Here is a 19905-nt window from a genome sequence, read left to right on the forward strand (position 1 = left end):
GAATAATGCAAGGCCAGTATTTGGAAGAAAATTGGGAAGTGTATTGATAGTCGATTCGATTGTTTGCGACAGTTTGTCGGTCCAAATAAGAAGCCAAAATGAAGCATAATTAGCCACGACTGAAGTACATATTTGAAGAGGGCGGTGTCTATAGTAGATTGGATCAAGTTCACGTGTTCCCTTGAACTCTCCGCGATCTCTGGTAGTATCCCTTGTTGGAAGTTGAGGTAGGGGAAACTGGTTCAGGGAGTTAGTATGCATGCGTTGAATCTTGCCCAAGTCACAGCATGTCTAGTAGGTATGGAGTGTTCGTGACTTGAGGAATGTGGAATGCAAGGCACTTCTTGAACAAGAGAAGTTGGAGGTAAGGGAACGAGTCTAGATTTGATAGCTTGTACGGAGTATCAAGTCCAGCTTAGGTGCCTTAGCCAATGGCAGCGAGAATGATAGCCTTCAACACAAACATGTCTTTTTTCTGATTTTACGAATGCTCTATTTTGTTCACCGCTTCATGCGGCCCATGGCCATTACATATGTTGCGGCGTGCAGCGTGCATATTGAAGACTATGTACATAGTGCATTGTCGGATGTGTATTGGAATGACCAGGGGCTAATTTAGTTACTAGCATCGACTTACAGGGTACGCCAGACCTGGGCCGTTGCATCTTATGTATGTTAGCAGATAGTATGTCTTGTATGCGAGCATATTCCTGTATGTTATGGGGTTCAGTGTGGTGAGAGAATTGGGGTGTGAATCGACTCCCGTCGTGATAGGTCTGTTAATGATCGTGTTCGGAGATGCCAAGCCGGGTGGAGAGGGAAAAAAACGCAAGAATTGGGCCGAAGAGAGAGGAAGAGAATGAGGGGGCCGAGCCGGAAGACGGAAGCGGGAAGCGGGGGCATGAGGTGCAGTTGCGGGATGAGGAAGCTTGCTACTAACCTATGCATGACGAGAGACAAGAGAACACGCTGGAAGAACCGGCAACTTTGGGACATTTTGAGTTATTTACGTGGCAGACCTTTTAATCATCAGGCGTTCCCTTACTTGGCGGGATGGGGCAACGTAGGAAGGCAATTGATTGCATTTCGTTTAGTTATATGATCTAACTACCTACCCAGGTAGGTACTAAGTTTGTAACTGTGATTAAGACGTCGTATACATTAGTAGATCTGCTGTTTAGGTACCTAGTAGTTTAGTGCAGTACACCACTGTAGGGATTGACAAGGATAACCGAGTCTCAAGTGGGAGAGTTGTTGTTATCTGAGAGTGGACCAGTCATAGAGAAAACTAGCCTCGAGACTGATGTGAGTTTCGCGACCAAGAAGCAAAGACGTCACGAATTCAATTTAGTTGAGCTCTATGAACCTACAGTACGACAGTACGTATGCTACGTTGCTCGGCGTAAAAGTTAGAACATGGCGTAGTTTGTTTTTATCGTGCAACGGTGGCTTGGCTGACGATCGAGAGTTTCGTGCATTGCTTCGAGTTATCAGCTAAAACAAACAAACAAATGGGAGATCCCGTCTGAGACCGGATGCTACATTGGGGCATGTATAGACTGATTATGATAGACAATGATGGCATCAGAGGTAGCATCGGCAAGAGATTGATTGATTGGGCTTGCAATAAAGCAATCCTGCTCAGTTTGCTGGACGTGGTGTCACGATTCGGCCCTCAACTCGATAGACATTGCCCGTCCAAGCCATAGATGCTGATGCCGAGAACAACTCCTCTCTCTGAATTCCCCAATCATTTCAACAGCCCAACCCCCTGCACTGAAGAAGTCTCAGATGGTCCAGGCCGCTGCACCCGCTCGCTCGATCCATCCATGCCCATGCCCATGGCACCCCACCCAGCTCCGACCAAGCGGGGGATTAGCAGTGGAGGACAGGTAGACCTCCTAGACCTCGACTCTTGGTACCTGGATCATTGGTGGACTTGAGCACATGTTGGAGCCTTGGAGGTCCCTTGTGTCTTTGCCCCCCCTGCACGTTCGTTGGTGATCCATGTGGTATTTGATGAGATGGGTGTGCCTCTTTTTTTCCCCCTTCGTCTTCTTGACACAGATAGAAACAGAAACAACTGAAAATTCAACACGGTAAATGGCTTTACCCCGTTCAATGCGCTGGGCTTATTGTTCATGATGACAATGTTCTTCTGATGCTAGTTGAGTTGTATAGGTAATAGATATAGGTAGTATGCTGTCGTCGTGGCTCGGTTGACTCGGCCAATACAACTGCCTTCCATTTCCCCTGGATCTTTAATTACCAGCCTGCCCCCCCATTATCGTCGACCAAATCCTTGACCTTTACCGCAAAGAACTGTAGCGTGCTGCAGCTGTGGCCTTCTGCAGCTAATCCAGGCTGCCTACGGATACCTACCTCATCTATCCATCTGCATACGACCAGCCTGCGCCATTTCCAGCTGTCGTCGAAGCTGTATCCGTCCGTATTATCGTACCTCGTTTGTATGTAGTCGGTCTAGGACTTGAGGTGGTTACTATAGCACCTCTTTAGCCCATCATCACCGCCGCCACCACCCTAAAAAGAACCCTCGTCTCTTGTCCTATCCTCCCACCAACCTACTCATTATCCGATCCCGTATGGACCTGACCTGACGGGCCGCGACACGACAGCAGCAGTCGTCATAAACCCTGCGATACCCACAAATATATGAGATTGGGAATCTTCCTTCCTAGCTCTGGCTCCCTCAGACCGTATCTTACTCCGTACTCTCTGGTCGTTCATATCTCGTTATCTCGTTATACGGTCGACCCATTCCGTTTTCCATCTCAGCCTCTTTACTAACCCGCACCATCATCTCTGCCCTGCCCATTGTGTGCCCTGTGCAAACCCCTAACTACCTAGACAAAAACCCAGTGACCACCCCGTTTTATCTACAGTGTCTAGTGCCCGCCGCAGCTCTCTGTGAAACGTCGTCTCGCGCCCCTTTATCACCCACGATACCCTTGGTGGTTGGTCGATCACTCCCCTAAAGCAGAGAGACAAAGGGAAAGGGAAAGGGAAAGGGAACGAGCCCCAGGCCCAACGTTAGCTGTCACTTGTTTCTGGTTGACAGAATTGCGTTCTCATTCTCGTTCTCTCACATTCCTGTCCTTCAACTTTTAGGACCAAAGGGGTCCTTTCCAAGGGGGGACTCGTTAGCCAAGTTTCCGTCTGTCTCTCGCTCACTGGGATCGGCAGAGCACCAGAGCAATAAGCCCCAAACAGCCAACGTCTCCGGTCGCTCAGGAACGCCTCTTACGAACTTAACCTCCAACGACCGGCCCCTTCGGTTTCAGCTTTACGGCCACCTTCAAGCAAGGACGAAGTGTTTCTACTTTTACATACCTACATTCTTTGCCATTTGGCCATTGTGTTGCGCTACGTTGCGCTCTATTCCCCTTTGCGCACCGTTCTGGCCACTGCTGGCGTTGGCCTAGTCAGTACAGGCCCAGCGCCTCTTTCGCCCCAAAAAAGAACGACCACCATCTCGTCAAGTTCAGTCCAGTCTCATTTACACCGCAGTCCTCACCCTCATCAATTCTTGCTTTCAGCCCTACTCGTTTTTCTTCTCAATTCAGCTGTCCACCCTTCGGCATCGGCATCCTCTTCAGTTTCGACTATCAATCTGCTCATTCTTGGGCTGGACCCCTTTCTCTCCGCTCCCTTGCTTTATGTCTCCGTGTCTTTTGGTGTAGCAATTGTCTTCCTCTGTCCATTGTTCTCTTCACATAATCGTGCTCGTCGTTTCACACGCATCATCCCAATTGAAAGCCGGCTGAGCGAAGCGACTCTTATGCCTGGTACACTGTATACAAAGCGACGACCACCAACATGTCTCTTCCCGTCGCAATTCAATCCGCTGTCTTCTATATTCTTGCCTGCACACCATGCGCCCAAGTTCGACATCGACAAAAGGTTCGCGAGCAGTCTCGGAGGGAGCGCGAGGAGAAGGCCAAGGTAGTGGGCGAGCAACCGGATGTATACCAACATCCCTCACCGTTTAGCACAAACCCCTATTGGCAAGAGGAGATTAACATGGGACCATCTTTACCACAAAAGAAATCTACCAGCAAGAATTCTAGTCAGCGTGGCCTCACAAGTCAGGGTGGAGAGAGCAGTGCATTCAGCGTATCTGAGCAGACACATCAAGGAGGGAGCCGCATCAACTTCGGCGCTAGCAATTCCGTCATTGCGGAAGACGACAACCTCTCCGACGATTGGAACCGGCGACATGGATATCAGCGAGAGGACGAGGAGCTATGGGGTCAATGGGGCGGCCAAAAGTTCAAGGACGCCATATCAAAGGCACGAGATTCTGCCGGTCGATTAATCGAGTCTACACTCGGACTCGAGAAGGAGGTAACAGAACAGCAACGGCACGACTTTTACTTTCCGAAGAATCCTCCCGTCAACGAGTACCACCCTCCCGTCGTCAGCAGCAAGATTCCTTCGCGAAATGCCCACCAATGGATGCTGCAGCCTCCGCCGCCAGCCAAGGTCATGGAAGGCAAGGTGCCTGTTAGCCGGGCTGGAAGTTCAGGGAGCAAATCGAGCGGCAGGACATTGGTTGGGGACGATATGCAGCTTGGCCGACTTGTTCACGAGAAGCTTGTCATGGAGAAGCTGAAGAAGGAAAATAGCAACCCTACCGAAACCGAACTCATCGAATCCCTCTTCCTCAACCGCACTAGCCAGTCTCTCTCTGTCCACCGAACTCGAAGCCTTTCATTCGACACATCAGACGACTCGCTCGACAGTGGCTTTGCCAAGCGAAAGACACGCCTGCGACCAATTGCCGCACCGCCAGGATACGATTCTTCTGATGACTCAGATTCCGACACGCCCATTCCCTTCTCGCAAAGTGCCATGCACCTGGGAACCCGCCGAACACCCTCGAGTGCGGGACATGCCGCGCAGCGACCAAAGCTTGAGACCATCATGAGCACAAGGTCCGCGACTGCCACCCGAATGTCCTCAAAGCGATCCAAGCGACAAAAGTCCACTCGATCCAAGAGGCTTTCAGGTGCTGCCTCCCCTGTTGGTGATGACACTGACTGAGTCGGATTCGCGTGAAACAAACGCTCGAGCCACAGCGCATAAGATACGGCAACCCCCACGTCCTCATTACTTCTTCAAGATCGTTTCACCCTGCCACATAACTCATTGCGGTCTTGTCTCTTCCCTGTCTCACATGTCTTGATCTCTTTTAGCATCGTTATCTCCACCGTCTTCTCCAGTACATTGTTTCAGCTCATGTTTCTATCGTTTTATAAGCATTTATATGGGACCGGTTTTGTTTTAGCATTGGGCGGCATAGCACTTGGGCGTTGGAGCAGGTTACATGATTCATCTTTTCTTTGTCTTGGTTTTCGAAGCACCAAAAGGCCGGCGATGTGTGCTTTCAAACTGTCGAATGACGTTATAAACAACACTGCGGCTTCACTATGCAGCCTTAAAAGCAGAAGGCCTCAGCAAGACACCAGCTGAGATCGAAAAATAGCAAAATTGGTTTAAACCCCCCCTGTCCTCCCTTGTCTGTGAACTGTGACCTAGTGAAGGCCGAACCGATCTTGACTATTCTGTATGGTTGAACGATTATGCACATCGGTGTTTTAGGCATCGGGTATCATGGCGTCATTCCTTCCATCTCTCAAACGCCGGCTATGCTGTCTGTAGTTTTTCCCTCACGCTTCTCTCGCCTTCCAATCTCAAAGGTGCATGCCCCCTTCATCATCGTCTGTACCTAGGTCTCGCATTCGCTCCTCTAGTGCCCTGCGAAGCTGCTCGTCACTCAAACTTCCACCCTCTGGTCGACCGGCCTGACGATCGACCTGTACCTCGCCGTTTCGAATTGTTCCCGTTTGAAAAGTCCCATCGTTCCATGCATTGTGTCGATTCTCGGTGTCAGATGCCGAAGTACTAGCTTGAGTATCTCCATTGACAGCAGCCGCGTCTTCATCGTTCTTACTAGTTGTCTCATCTCGGTTCTGGAATTCCGTCCAGCTGAGTCCACGCTCTTCCACCTCTGCACGGATCAGAGCTATGCGCTCAGCCATGCGATCAATGACTTGCTCGTTCTCGCGAATAGCATCGATGCAGTCCTGGTCGGGTCCCGAGGATTCACCAGACGGTGTGGTCTCTGTGCCCTCTGCAAATGGCTTGAGCTGGTCGTTGGAGTACTGTAGATGGGCGATCGAATTGCGGATTTCAAGGACTTTGAGGTGTAACATGCCCACCGAGAGGTCCTTGAGGGCGGCGGCGAACCGTGCGGGGGCGATTGGCGTGGTGTCGGCGGATGTGGACGTGGAAGACATGATCAAATATGACGAGAGCCGCGTGAAGAGGTGCAGTTGGGGATGGGTATGATGTGTAATAGGGAGCTTGGAGAAGACCGCGGGGCAGTTGAATGTAATGGTGGGGTCCAGGCTGCTAAACGTGCTGCGTAGTGGCGGTACGTACTTCAAAGTTGATGATCCTTGACATGCTGTGACCAAAATTATCGGCCTCATGCGTCCAAGATTAATTCATGCGCTAAGAGACACCATCAATCCATCGACTATTCCCCTCGCCGTGGCTGCTGTGGTTTTATTCGAGCCAGTGGCTCTCTAGGGCGCATCTTGCGCATTCAATCATTCATCCACGATGAGTCTATTCGCCTGCCCCAATTCCTCGAGGGTCCTGCTGAGGTCTGCTCTCCAACGAGCAGTATCAAAGGCATCAGCTTCTGCGGCCCAGCCGTTTGCGCCAACCCGATGGATTTCAAGCCGCGCGTCAAGGAATCGAAGCGGCCTTCTACCGTCGTCCTCCAGTTGTCGAAGTACCATTTTTAGGAACAACAATAACTCATACGAGACCCGACGAACGATATTCTTCGATAAGACGATCCGAAACTATGAGGACTTGCCGAAAGACTACCGAGACCAGGTCGGCCTTCAATTCAGAAGCAAGGACCTAACTGATGAAGAGGTTGTGAAAGCGTTCGGAAGGGGCATCAATCCGAAACGAGCAAATCAATTGCTGCGAATCCTCCACGGACGTCGGGTTGCTGGCACTCTCGACGATCCAGCCTTTTCGGTCCATACATCTTCATATACCAAGGGTCAGATTACCAAGGGTCTCGAGTACCTACGAAAGTCAGTCAAGGTTGATGAAGTGCTGAACGCGGGCCTCCGAGCTGAGGATGAGCTTGCACAGCTTGAGGCGGAGAAGGAAGCAGCTAAGAAGCCGAAGCAAGCTTCCAAGAAGAACAAGGACGAGGCCGAACCCGAACCCGCAGAGCCATCCGCTCCAGTTTATAAACCAGATCCCGTCTATGGCCACAGTAAACTTGACGAACTCCGAGCTCAGAATGTCGCTAAGCGGAAGGCGAAGGAAGCCCTCGAGGCAGAAGCACGAAAGGCAGCTGAGGCGAAAGGGGAGGTAAACTCTGGCACTCTGGCTAATCTCGACCACAAAGCAGAGAGACAGATCGCTAACCCCAAGATTGCTGAGTACTATAAGAAGGCACAGTCTGATCTAGAAGCTCCTGTAGAACTCAAGACCTGGGAGCGGGTTCTTCCCTCCGCTACTCTCGTTGCTCTCGTCATTGGCTTCCTAGCTGCTGTAAGCACTGTTTATGAAGAGCCTGCTCCCCGGTACCGTGTCTTTCCCGATATCTCTACTGCTCATGCGACGCTGGGGGCTATTGTTGCTGTCAATGTGCTTGTCTGGGCAGCATGGAAGGCCCCTCCTCTGTGGAGGTTACTCAACCGCTACATGATCATCGCTGTCGGTGCTGTCAAGCCAGTTTCCATGTTCACTGCGCCCTTCTCTCACCAGTATTTTAGCCACCTGCTCATGAACATGGTTCCCCTCTTTCTTGTTGGATCCGCACTACATGAGGATATTGGCCGAGCCAATTTACTTACCCTCTATGTGGGCTGCGGTGCGATCGGCTTTGTGGGCAGTGTGGCTACATATGCTATGCGAGGCATGCTAGGCGTTACAACTCTGGGCGCCTCAGCAGCAACGCTGGGTGTTTGCGCCGCATACTTCTGGGAGCATCGTCTGGATGGCTACAGATTCTTTGGACTACCCCAAGACGGTGTGCCGGGTATCATTTTCCTGGCGCTCATATGCGTTCCTCAACTTGCTGCCTTTGGTAAGACGGTCAAGTTGAAGATTGACATCGCATCGCATTTGAGCGGTATTTTGAGCGGTATTTTCGGCATGGAGCTGATTAACCGAACAAGGAGTGAGCGGGAGAAAAGGACGATCGATGTGGCTGGTACTCCCGTCCGAGCTGCACGATTGCCTCGACCTGATGAGTCGGTTGAGGGATCTAACTAAGACGAGATGAGTTGTACGTTTTAATGTACTATATTGTTTTTGCTTATTTGACACTGAACCAAATCTCTGCTTATAAGATTTGGCATTGATGTGGAATGCCGTGTCGTGTCACTTCGTGATATAAGATCTATATCTTCCTTAGGTACTCCGTACCGAGGTCGTCGATTTATACGCGCCAAGTTAAAGCAAGGATACGGCGCTTATCGCGCCTAGTACATACTTCTGCACGGAAACGTGCCATCCCCACTTGTGGAGGTTAGTGGGGTTCATGGCTCAGGGCCCAAGTGGACGGTCCCTCTAGCAACCGACAAAGGATTGAATTGTGGAGGGGAGACGATGGAGCTTAGGACCTCAATCCTAACTCACAAAAAGGATTTAGGTAACGCTGCCCAACTTTGGGGGTCCTAGGGGGGCGGGAAACCCCAGGAACTTGATCCTAAATGACAAAAAGACGTAGGTAAATTAGCACAAGCTTGGGATGTGTTTGCTGAGTTTGGGCTACGTTTTGCTAAGTTTTATTTCGACATCCTATATTAAAGTCTGATATCTTCTTGCGCCCCAAAGGGGCCTACAATCAGTTTGTTTTGGCATCTCCCGTTGTCATTTGATTGGTGTGCGTTGGAAGTACCAATGCCCTACAACATATGCATTTACTGTTTGCTTTAGTTGCTTGCATTGGATGCATGAGGCCCTTCATTTGGTCAGCTACACGCGATTTCGGCAAACTGGGTTACCTGATGACAACCATATCGAAACAATTCATCATACACTCTTTCAAGCCCAGCTTAGGGCTAAAAGAATTTCCTCTTTATAAGTGGATTACGAGGTACGAGATACCGACGCGCTTGTGACTGGCTTACACTGAGAGTGTTCAGTGTATTTCGTTGGACAGCACCATACCATGACCGAAAACCCCAAGAACTCATTCGAGACGTTATAATGGAGAAACACATAGAAGTAAATCATACATACATATACAGTGAGAGACATTAGTGAATACAGCGATTGAGACAGCTTCGTCAGAAAGTCTCTATTTGCGTAACAAATAGTCGGAATTGCACATGGGCGGTCGATTTCGACATGAGTGGCAGACAGTGGCGTAAATTACATGCATACAGAGAAACGCTTTAGCCGATTTCGGAAATCACTCTAAAACCGAAACAATTAAACTCGCGTACGAGTTAAAGAGGTACGTGTATAATAAGCACAGAGAAGCAATGCCAGCTAGAAAAAGAAAAAGATTGCCTGACCCAATGGCGAGTTGGAGCTGCTTATTGGGCATTATTTCGCTCCCACACTCACTACATGCAGTCCAAAATAAGCTAATAAAGTGAATCATCATACCAGCCCCTCGGTAAGGGCAATCTCAGGATAGGGGTGGTGACATGTTTTGGTGTGTGGCCTGAGTCTGGCAGACTCAATGAATACAGATAATACCTCAGTATTTGGAAATGTTTCCTGACCGTAGAAACCCGGAACTCTTGAGGTCTAAACTACCTTAGCATCGTTTCTCGGCAATTATCCATTGGCTCTCACACGCAGCCTTTCATGCAGGTTGCGTGTGCCTGCAGAATACTCCAGCCTATCACGACCCACACACCAGCTGGCACTTTCAAGGGTAAGCGTTGAATGGCATTGCCACAGACAAGACAGGGCCGAGCATAAGATCACAGCCTGAGCTGATGTCACCGCTCTTCAAACCCATGAACATACATACATACATACATAAATAGTTGCTCTTGACTGTTCAGTTGAGTAAACATCAACAAAGCAACCTCGAACACACCACAAGTTCCTATATCCTTGACCCACCTTGATTGGTTAATAAAGGCCGGCCGGCTTCTCCAAAGTTTCTCTTGATCAAAAACCAGGATCACCTGCCACGCTCCGTCCGTCATCCAATCTGGCTGTGCGGGTGCGCACTTTTCACCTACACACTTCTGATATTAGTGGTGGCTGTGGCTTAAGCGCTAGTCAAGACTCGAGGGGCCCTGGCATAATGTAGAAACAGGACGGGAGTAGGTGCAGTACTCAGTGTCGTGTTGCTCCTCCTGCATCTGTAGCAGAAACTAAGAGACAAGGGCATTGCAGACGCTGCTACACGCTAAGGCGGTACTCCCTTCCCCCCCGAAACCCGCCTTCTGGGTCTGAGGTGCATTCTGCAACTACAACTCTTCCGTCATTTCCCCCGGTTTAGGCTTTGATTTGCCTTGTTCTGTTTTGCCTCCTTCAACTCAAACCTAGGTACTCAAATCACACTCAGCATTGAGCATTTTCTCTCGCTTTGGCTCTTTACACCCGAACCAGCTACGTTTCTTTTCTTAATTAGAAACTAAGTATCGACTGCTTCCATTGGACTTACATCTGCATCTTCCCTGCGCTCTTTCATCCTGACTCGACTACGGGCAAAGACAAGCAACCGGCTACTTCTCTTTTCTATCTTTTGCGCGATGAGGTAGAATTGGAGCAAGCACACGCCTTTCCCGCCGTTCCTCCCGGAAAACTCCACCCTTCATCTGGAGGTGCTCCTCGCACGATACACACTCCAAGAGGAGCAAAATGAGTCCCTCGAGCCCTCTATCCTTCGTCCCTGACGGAGAAAACTCAACGCTCTCGTCGCCACTCTCCAGCCTCTCCAGAACACCATCATTGCCTTCGTCACCTGACATGCCCGACCCCACGAAGCGCTATCCGTCTCCATCAACGACTGCATCGGGCCCGCACTCTCCAGACAAGACGTGTGACCTTCCATCTGAAGATGAAATTGTCGCCAAACCACTCGATGATTCCACTTCAGGTCCCCCGCCAGCCAAAAAGCGTCGTATATCTCCCCCGAAAGAACGTACTACCGAGTACCTAGATCTGATGAAGCCCGAAGATGAACTCACTGCCGAAGATCGTGGCCAGTTGAAAAGACTCATTGACACATTGCGCAAGAAAAAGAAGATTGTTGTCATTGCTGGTGCAGGAATTTCAGTTTCAGCAGGAATTCCAGACTTCCGCTCATCCACCGGCTTATTTGCGACCGTCAAAACTCAGCATAACCTCAAGGGCTCTGGTAAACATCTATTCGATGCTTCAGTTTACAAACACGATTCCACAACCCAGTCTTTTCATGCAATGGTTAGAGAAATGGCCACAATGACGAAAGCCGCAAAACCTACACCATTTCACGAACTATTAGCATCCCTGGCTCAAGAAGGTCGCTTATTACGCCTCTATTCGCAAAACATCGACTGTCTTGATACTCAACTAAAGCCTCTGGCCACGGAGGTTCCTCTTAACCCCAAAGGCCCCTGGCCTGTTACAATCCAGCTGCACGGCGGTCTCCAGAAAATGGTCTGCACCAAATGCAACAATATCCGGGAATTCGACGGCGAGGTTTTTGACGGCCCAGAGGCTCCACTTTGTCCAACATGTAAAACTCTCGACGAAGTTCGGACCACACATGCTGGTAAGCGAAGCCATGGCATCGGCAGACTACGACCACGATTTGTGCTCTATAATGAGTACAACCCAGACGAGGATGCCATCGGGAATGTTTCAGGCGCTGATCTGAAGGCCCGCCCTGATGCTGTATTGGTGGTTGGAACGACACTAAAGGTTCCTGGAACTCGCAGACTAGTAAGGGAGATGTGCCAGGTCACACGAGGACGAAAGAATGGTACTGCCATTTGGATCAATGTGGACGACGAACCCAAAGGCGCCGACCTGAAAAATTGTTGGGACATCGTAGTACGGTCAAAGTGCGATGATGTGGCTCGATCTGCAGCACTCCCCCCCTGGAATATCACCCTTGGGCAGGATTATGAGGTGTCTGAGGAAGCCTTCTCCAAGAGCCAAGAGGATCGCAAACACCTTAATTTCTCCGTTGAAATTCCGGTCAACTCTGTCTCCACGTATCCTCATTCTGAAGACCAATGCGCAGCCAAATCAAAACAGGTCAAGCAGGTGCAGGGCATACCAACTCCCCATGCAAGCCCGAAGATATTAGCGATCAAAAACCCGACGAAGACGATGCAGACCACGATATCTTTCGATGGCAAGGTTACCACAGAGCAACCTGCACAACTCTCGAAACAACGCGGGCCCTCTAAACAAAACGGGCGCAAGAGGAAGGCCCCAGGTGGACATAAGGAGGCGCAACTTAAAAGTTTCAAGGCAACTAAAAATATCATCGGCCAAGAGAAGGCCGGCGGATCTGCGTCAGATCCTCAGACGAAGCGGAACGTAACTGGCAGAGGGAAAAATCGCCACCCTTTGCCCTCTCAACGTCCCACGACTTCACCGCATAAAGAGATGTTGACTGACACTAAGGATCTGGACGAGAAGGTCCGCCAACGGGGAGCTGGTTATCCTTCAACTCGAACCACAAAAATGAATGGTACCATTTCTCCACGATCGTACCCTAACAACACCCGACATCTGATCGATTAAGAGCAGAATCAGCGCGACAGTTCTTAGAGGGAACAGGAAACCTGCAGATAGCCCATGTTATTATCTGTATTCTTTAGCATTCATGGAGTATGGGGTTGGCTGATACCAGATACTAGAAATCAAGCTGCGGTCGCTGGGACCAACAACACAGGCAGCGAATGATGTATACTACTATCCAAGGGCAGATTTGCATTATTTGGGACCAGGGTTTTGTTAAAACCGAGGCAGCGGGTGCCCGGTTCGTCTTGGTTGAATAGAGGCGTTATAGGGAAGAGCCTTGCAGCTGGACAGCCAAGGTCAATTACATAGAGGCGGCAAGAGATGCGCCAGATTCGAATATTAATCTGATTATCGAAGTGTAACAAATGAGCAATGAATGAGTAACGTGAATTGCATGGTAAAATCATCAGAGCTAATTCTCAAGAGGGGTTTCCCTGGGTATCATGTCATATCCTTCAGCGCCGTCGTCCGCTTCCACCTGTCATGCCAAGAAATCGCGCTACGACTGAGCTCGCTTTAATCAACATGCACTTCGATTGTGTCTTGGGCCTCGATCTCGGCATCCTGCATCTCCACGTGCTCCTCGAGCCGCTCACCATCCCACCAAAGAGATACCTGCTTATCTGAACCAACATTACGCTGTTGGCGGAAGTAGGAGATGAGCGTTTCCACAGTTGTCTCGGGGAGAATCTTGCAAGCTAGCGGTTCAACATCCCGTCCTTTGAGCATGATCACGAACCTGATTCTCTCGGCCGGCTTCTCCTCTTCCTCACCAGAAATTTCACCAGCGTCACGCTTCCGCTGGAGTTCCTGCTCCTGCTCCATCTTCTGGAAGAGTTCCGGATTCCAGGCTTGCACGTTTATCGAAGACATGTTCTCTCTGAAGCCCGCGGACCCTTGACCGTCGCTCACAGCACGCCCATTGCCGATTGGGCGAATGCCCAGGCCAACCAGGGTGGAAGTGTTGTATACTTTCTTGCTGTTCCAGGTGAGAGTCACATCGTCTGCTTGTATGGAAACACCCTTCCTTATTTGGTGATTGACCCACGCATCTCGAACTATGCGAAGAGGTTTGTTAAATGAAAACCTCACTTGCAGGGGTACAGTATGAGGAATCGTGCTGGTAATAAAAATGTTAAAGGCGTCCTTTGACTGCTCCTCAGACTTGTTAGCCTGAAGGGCCTGTTGGCGGGCGCGTTTCTCTTCGGCTTTGCGAATGTACTCTGCAAACTCATCCTCCTCCACTGGTGGTGGGCTTGGTTCCTTAGAAGGCTTAGAGGTCCGCTCCGCAAGTTCGATACTGCTACTTCCCGGCTTCGATGATAGGTCGGTCTTGGGCTTGGGAGGTCCTGAATCGGATTCCGAATCCGAGTCAATCGTTATGGGATCTGTCTTTGGTTTGGCCTGTGGTTTGAAACCTTCTGTCTTCAGGTTTCGACTTGGAGTAGGGGGATTATGAATCGGCCCCAATCTTCGAGTTGGCGATGCGTCTGGGAAAGGGTCTTCGTCTATGTCGAGTTGCGAACTAAGTATAGGCTTCTGGGCCGAGCTTGAGTCAAGCCTTGATCGTTTTGAGGGAGGAGGAGTGACAAGTTCACTAAACGAATCAGAACACGATGTTAGGCGATCTGGTTAGCAAGCATACCTGGTGCGATCAGCTCCGTCGTGTGTCAGCGGCTGATCGGTAACAGGAGTCCCCTCTACCCGTTCAGGCAAGGAAGGTAGACCGTCGCTGACCTCGGGGCCAGAGTCCTTGTTGGTGGGCCCATCGCTATCTGGGGAGTCTTCTCGCGGTCGCTTCTCCCCAATGGCCTCAAGTCGTTTGCGCTCAGCTTCCTGCTCAGCTTCTCTATGTCTCTTCCAACGCCTTTGCTGTTCAGCTGCCATGATAGGCGCCATCTCCTTTGAACGGCGGAACAGAGAGAGGCCATCGTCGTCACTGTCCTTGGAATCCTCGGATTGTGTCGGTTTTGGTTTTGGCGCTGCCCTGCGCAGCGCGGTGGGCTTAAAGGGGAGTTTCTTCATATTGGCCAAGAGCCTTCGATTAGCTTGCACTAAGTTGTGATGATAACAAAGCGTCGGTTGTTCACTCAGTTTTGTAGAGTAGTAAAGCGACAGGCGCGCGCACAAAGCGATACAGAACAATCGGTTGGGTCTAAAAGCAATCAAGAACAATGAAGCTGGAGGTTGGACGGGTCCTTCTTTGAAAGGCTCGAATCGCACTTTACACTTTATGCGCCTGGAGGTGGTGGGATGGAGGTTGCCTGGGCAAGAAATAGAGACCTGGCCCGCTAAAAATACCCCCGCTACGTGCCGCTGTAACGGGACGTTAGGCGGCTTCACAGCAGGTGTGATGCCCCACAGTGCGAAAAGACTCCAGCCTTAACAGCCACGACAAGGCATCAATCTTTCAGGCTAGACCCAGACAACTCCACAAGCTCTATCCAAGATCTATTATCATAAACCACCAACGACACCCTGAACCTCTCAAACCGCCAACCTCCAAACACCACCCCAAGTCTTCACAATGGAGAACGGCGCTATCTCTCAGGGTGAGGGAAAAGACCCTTCAAGCTTCCTCAGTGACATCATCGGCAACCCTGTTACTGTTAAGCTCAACTCTGGCGTTGTCTACAAGGGTGAGTCTTTACCTCTTCACTCATCGATTTGACGATGCAGCTGAGCGCCTCATGTGCGACGATACAGCAGATAGGATGGAGCTAATACTCATAGGCGAGCTTCAATCTGTGGATGGCTACATGAACATTGCCCTGGAAAAGACAGCCGAGTATGTCAATGGCCAGAAGCGTAGGGAATACGGTGACGCTTTTGTGAGAGGAAACAATGGTGAGTGTCGCTTTGTTATGGGCAGAAATATTGCTAATCGACGCTGAAAGTCATGTATATTTCGGCAGACTCATGATGGGTCCTGAACAATGAAAGACGGCTCAGTCTCTACATGTAGATTTATGATGAAACTAATCTCTACATCCTCTTCACTCTGGGCCACCCAAACGTGACGTCCAGACAAAGAAAGTGCACCCATGAAGCTCAACCTCACCGCTCTCATTGAACGTGGCATCGCCCTCCTTGATGATCTTGTCGAACTTCTCTCTAAACAGTCGACGCTCCTCCCCTTGCCGAAGCTTGTTCCAGCTAAGTGTATCGAATCTATCCCACAAAGCATCAGGGGTCAGCCAAATCGACCATGTGATTTTTTCGGTCTCGATGGGCGTGGAAAAGAATGGCTTCTCTGCCTCGGCTTGACGTTCGAAGACTTTCGTCCACAGCAAGTGTCGGAACCGAGGCTCGTTGTCCGCCTTTTCGTTGAAGTTGAGCTCGCTGAGCTCCTGCTCCCACTTTGTAGAGGCTGGCCAGCTCTCGGGGCGATTATCTTGGGTCTGTTATCAGTCACTCCGGAAGCGTCGAAAGGCAACTGGGATGTAATTACATTCTTCGGCATTCCAGATCAACCCCAGTTTGGCCCCAGGTTTGAGCACCCGATGTATCTCCTCAAGGGACTCCTCTCTGGCAAACCTTGGACCTGGTTAGGGCCTCTTGTTAGTCCTTTGAGGAGCGACTCACCAGTGAAATGCCTTCAAATGTCAGTCTGATTTCTAGCTGACTAGTGCTCTCTCCAGACAAGGCATCTAGCTTACCTGAGCCACAATGCAGCCGTCTGCCCATCCGTCTCCCACGTCCTTCATTTCAGCTGCCGTACCTGCCCGAACGTCCACTCTGGAGAGTTTCTTGGCAACAAGAGTGTTTCTCATCGAGTCCAGCGGCTCTACGGCAATAATTTTGTACCCTTCCGGCCTGGCAGACAGAAGCTCGGTGAACTTGCCAGTGCCAGCTGCCAGGTCTAGGATATGGTGTCCAGATTGACCCTCGAGACCGAGACGCCCCAGAAGACTGGCGACAGCAGCAGGGGGGTAAGAGGGCCGGTGTGCGTCATAAGACTGAGCGTCATCAAAGCCTTTCGTTGCAATATCATGAATAGTCTGAGATGCCATTTTTGGTGTTACTCTTGAACAGCTCGAGGTGTCTGGACAATGTGTCGTTGGTATTCAAGTATCTTCAATGAGACAAGAAGCTAATTCTAAGGGAGTAAAGGAATCAATAGGTGCCGGAGATATTTTGGAAGTCTTTTATACAATTACCCAATGATCTCCCCCGCGCTTTTAGATCTTGGGGCACTGGTTCTCCAGAGTTCAATGATGTGATGGCACTAGATCTGGCTACCGATGTCGTTCCAAGACCCTAGATCCCGCGGGAACGAGCCGACGGATTTACGGCGGAGCCCCGACAGATTTAATGCAACTGGATAGCACCTCAATGACAATCAAAGCAATTGGGCACTTGCAAGAATTCGTGATGATTTGCTAACTGCTTGACGATTCCGATATTAGTCGCCTTTTCTCTGACCTGAGGACTCTGGGGTGCCCGCTTGGCATTGCCATGCTTCCCGTCGATGGCTTTCTCACGTGTGGCAAGGCATTTAGATGCTCTATACTGAAGATGGTGTCTGATACCGAGTGTCCTTTCCCCTTCTCGAAAGCTTCTGTCTGGCTTACGGTAGATCCCGGTGGTGTTTGTTCTGGCGTAATGAAGTCATCGTTGCAACTGCTAGGTGATCTAGAACCGGTGCGGTTGCAGTTTATCTGTGAATTCCGTCGGACAATCGAGTCAACTTGAGTTTTCGTCATTGAACTAGCTGAGCTGACATGTTCTTGTTGGCACTGGATGCCCTCTATTGAAGCAATGCCATCTTGCTGAGATGTCTTTGTCTTTGTAGATGTTGGGTAACTTGGCGAAGTTTCGGAGTCGAGTGTGTCTGATAGACATTCTGATGAGCCTATGTCTATCATTTTCCCCTTTCCTTTGGATATTCTAATGCGGCGACCAACTTGAGTTGCTACTGGTGTGAGCTGGCATGGCCCAGGCGAATTGGGCCTTGAGATCCAGATACCCTCCACCTCGACGCCGCTCAGGATAGCACGAACACCGAAGGGAATCTCGGGAGGTCGCATGTTTTCGATACCGCAACGCGACATGAGGGAGATTCGTGCGCGCTTCTCCTCGTCGATAATCTCAAGACGGCGTATGGCTCGGTTAGACCACCATAGTTTCACAAGCCCCATGGCGAAAACAAGAACGATGCAGCACCCAAGAACCTACGACTTACAGTTAGTCTTTGAAACGATACTTTGCAGGTGTCCCTGAAGAAGACTATAAAGTCAAATTATCCATGGATAGGTAGATGTACGTACGAAAGTCATCTCTTGCCAGAGATCCCAGTCGACAAAGAAGGCCGTCATGATGAGACTTGATACTATGAAGACTAACAGAGCTCCAAGGAAAGAGAGTACAGAATATGCTTCAACTTTACAAAAACATTCGGACGACTTGGATGTTTGAAAGGCTCCAATTGTAACATGGCAATCCAGGTTCCAAAAATGAGAGTGAATGGGGTGATGCGTGGTAACGGATTCGGGCGAGGAAGCAACAAGAAAGACAAGCTCTAAACGAGCCTCGTGAGTGCCATAGCCAGATTAGCACGTGTCATTGCTGATTGAGGCTGTTGGGAGTGCAAGTGCGATGAATCGTTTGGAAGTTACCAATATTCACTGACATCCGTAGGCAGGTGCGGATAGGCAGTGGCCAGTGTCACCCGGGGAATGAACCAGCAGCTCCCGCCCGTGCCGTTCGGTAAACACCTTAACTATTACTAGGTAACTAAACGAAATGGAACAGAATATGCGTGTTGAAAAGGACTTTTCCTGAGGTCTAGAGAACATGCCCTACTCAAGAAAGACATCAATCAATATCAGGTGGGCTAGCGAGCCTGCATGAGGCGTCGAAGCCTTTCTTGAATACACATGGTCAGGCCGAGCTGGACAGATTACCTAGATAAGAGAGAATAAATGTGTAACCGATTGCAAGATATCAAGGCCGTTTGTCCATGTTGTTTGGTATCCATGGGATGATGAGCCAAGGACATAGTATCGGATGTTCAATCAGAAGGAAATCCGCAGTAGACAAACTACTAAAACAGTCCATTAACCGTCGTCTATATGCTGGTAAGCGTCACCCCAGTCTGGTCTGGTCTTCAGAACATTGAAACATGTTTCGGGTAGCAACAGATTCCAGCCAACTTGACATAAGTTACCGTGTTACACGGGAAAACGTGAGGGGAGAGACATGTCTTCTGAAGCAGTATAAGGTAAGGTAGGCACTTTGAGGTTAGTCTATTATCATGTTCAAACTTTATCCCATATATGACTTCGTGAGTGCTTAGTTGAGTCTTTAGGAGTTACTTCATGATAAATAAATAAGTAGGTAAACCCCAGGAAGCAAGAAAGTCTAGGACTTGGAAGAGAATTCCAAAACAAACCCACCAATGAGTCATACAAGTATAGGCTAACTTGGCTAAATACTTCTGTCTCTTAGGAATAAGCGCCTAAACTTTCTGGCCTCTCCTGAGGTAGGTAAGGTAGGTATGCATGTTGGGTGTTGACTGCAATGAGATAAGCAAGCTATATGGTGTTGTCTCGCCTGAGTCATGGGAACAATTTTTACATTAGAATCTAACCCGTCTCTTCGAAAAGAATGCCATAACAGTAAGCTGAGAAAAAGTCTAAAGATGTTAGTCTGCCCAATTACAATTGAATCATGTCACCATCGGCGTTGGGTGCAATGAAAGCCCGGGACTTGAAATCGGCCGGGTGTTAGTGGGTCACTGGCAACACCGATTGAAGGCCGGATCGGCGTTTCGGGTCCTCTCAAGGGAGAAGGCATGTTCTGAGGATCGATCCACCACTCGGATATCCCGGACATTGGCTCTGGACCACTTTACCACTGTTGCAATCAGAGAGTATCACCACCAAAAAGTGTTGTCTGCACGTATGGGGAGATGGCCAATTAAAGAGATAGTCAAAATCAGTCCTGACATCAAGACCTGACGTTAGCGACCACCAACTTGGAATCAATGAGCCCTTGAACAGAGTCTTGGCGGGATTGGACCTGAATCAGGGAACCTTGACCAAGTCGTCATAGGGACCAGCACATCAAACCTCCACCATCTAACATCTAACTTTCACCATCCCAAACAGGATCAGGCACGTTATCTTGGAA

General features: G+C 49.8%; 8 protein-coding genes; 4 read left to right on the forward strand and 4 right to left on the reverse strand.

The window, feature by feature from the left end:
* Nucleotides 1-3837: 3837 nt before the first annotated feature.
* On the forward strand, nt 3838-5064 carry FFUJ_00981 (uncharacterized protein; the record flags this gene model as incomplete). Its single annotated transcript, XM_023569019.1, has 1 exon — nt 3838-5064. One exon carries the CDS (start codon nt 3838-3840, stop codon nt 5062-5064), a length of 1227 nt encoding a protein of 408 aa, XP_023424549.1.
* A 650-nt stretch (nt 5065-5714) lies between these two features.
* Nucleotides 5715-6320, reverse strand: FFUJ_00980 (uncharacterized protein; the record flags this gene model as incomplete). Its single annotated transcript, XM_023569030.1, has 1 exon — nt 5715-6320. One exon carries the CDS (start codon nt 6318-6320, stop codon nt 5715-5717), a length of 606 nt encoding a protein of 201 aa, XP_023424550.1.
* Nucleotides 6321-6648: 328 nt separating this feature from the next.
* FFUJ_00979 (related to mitochondrial rhomboid protease) lies at nt 6649-8334 on the forward strand (the record flags this gene model as incomplete). The annotated part of the gene is made up of 1 exon (XM_023569041.1): nt 6649-8334. One exon carries the CDS (start codon nt 6649-6651, stop codon nt 8332-8334), a length of 1686 nt encoding a protein of 561 aa, XP_023424551.1.
* A 2559-nt stretch (nt 8335-10893) lies between these two features.
* On the forward strand, nt 10894-12771 carry FFUJ_00978 (related to NAD-dependent histone deacetylases; the record flags this gene model as incomplete). The annotated part of the gene is made up of 1 exon (XM_023569052.1): nt 10894-12771. The coding sequence occupies one exon, from the start codon at nt 10894-10896 to the stop codon at nt 12769-12771; it is 1878 nt and encodes a 625-aa protein (XP_023424552.1).
* Nucleotides 12772-13287: 516 nt separating this feature from the next.
* Nucleotides 13288-14796, reverse strand: FFUJ_00977 (uncharacterized protein; the record flags this gene model as incomplete). XM_023569063.1 has 2 exons in its annotated part: nt 13288-14368; nt 14417-14796. 2 exons carry the CDS (start codon nt 14794-14796, stop codon nt 13288-13290), a joined length of 1461 nt encoding a protein of 486 aa, XP_023424553.1.
* A 502-nt stretch (nt 14797-15298) lies between these two features.
* On the forward strand, nt 15299-15694 carry FFUJ_00976 (related to LSM6-Sm-like (Lsm) protein; the record flags this gene model as incomplete). XM_023569074.1 has 3 exons in its annotated part: nt 15299-15410; nt 15505-15618; nt 15669-15694. 3 exons carry the CDS (start codon nt 15299-15301, stop codon nt 15692-15694), a joined length of 252 nt encoding a protein of 83 aa, XP_023424554.1.
* Nucleotides 15695-15767: 73 nt separating this feature from the next.
* On the reverse strand, nt 15768-16784 carry FFUJ_00975 (uncharacterized protein; the record flags this gene model as incomplete). XM_023569086.1 has 4 exons in its annotated part: nt 15768-16165; nt 16223-16308; nt 16357-16367; nt 16431-16784. The coding sequence occupies 4 exons, from the start codon at nt 16782-16784 to the stop codon at nt 15768-15770; spliced, it is 849 nt and encodes a 282-aa protein (XP_023425508.1).
* A 319-nt stretch (nt 16785-17103) lies between these two features.
* Nucleotides 17104-18089, reverse strand: FFUJ_00974 (uncharacterized protein; the record flags this gene model as incomplete). XM_023569097.1 has 3 exons in its annotated part: nt 17104-17283; nt 17346-17945; nt 18042-18089. 3 exons carry the CDS (start codon nt 18087-18089, stop codon nt 17104-17106), a joined length of 828 nt encoding a protein of 275 aa, XP_023424555.1.
* Nucleotides 18090-19905: the final 1816 nt, after the last annotated feature.

Source organism: Fusarium fujikuroi, chromosome FFUJ_chr01 (assembly GCF_900079805.1).
Source record: "Fusarium fujikuroi IMI 58289 draft genome, chromosome FFUJ_chr01".
Lineage (NCBI taxonomy): Eukaryota > Fungi > Ascomycota > Sordariomycetes > Hypocreales > Nectriaceae > Fusarium > Fusarium fujikuroi.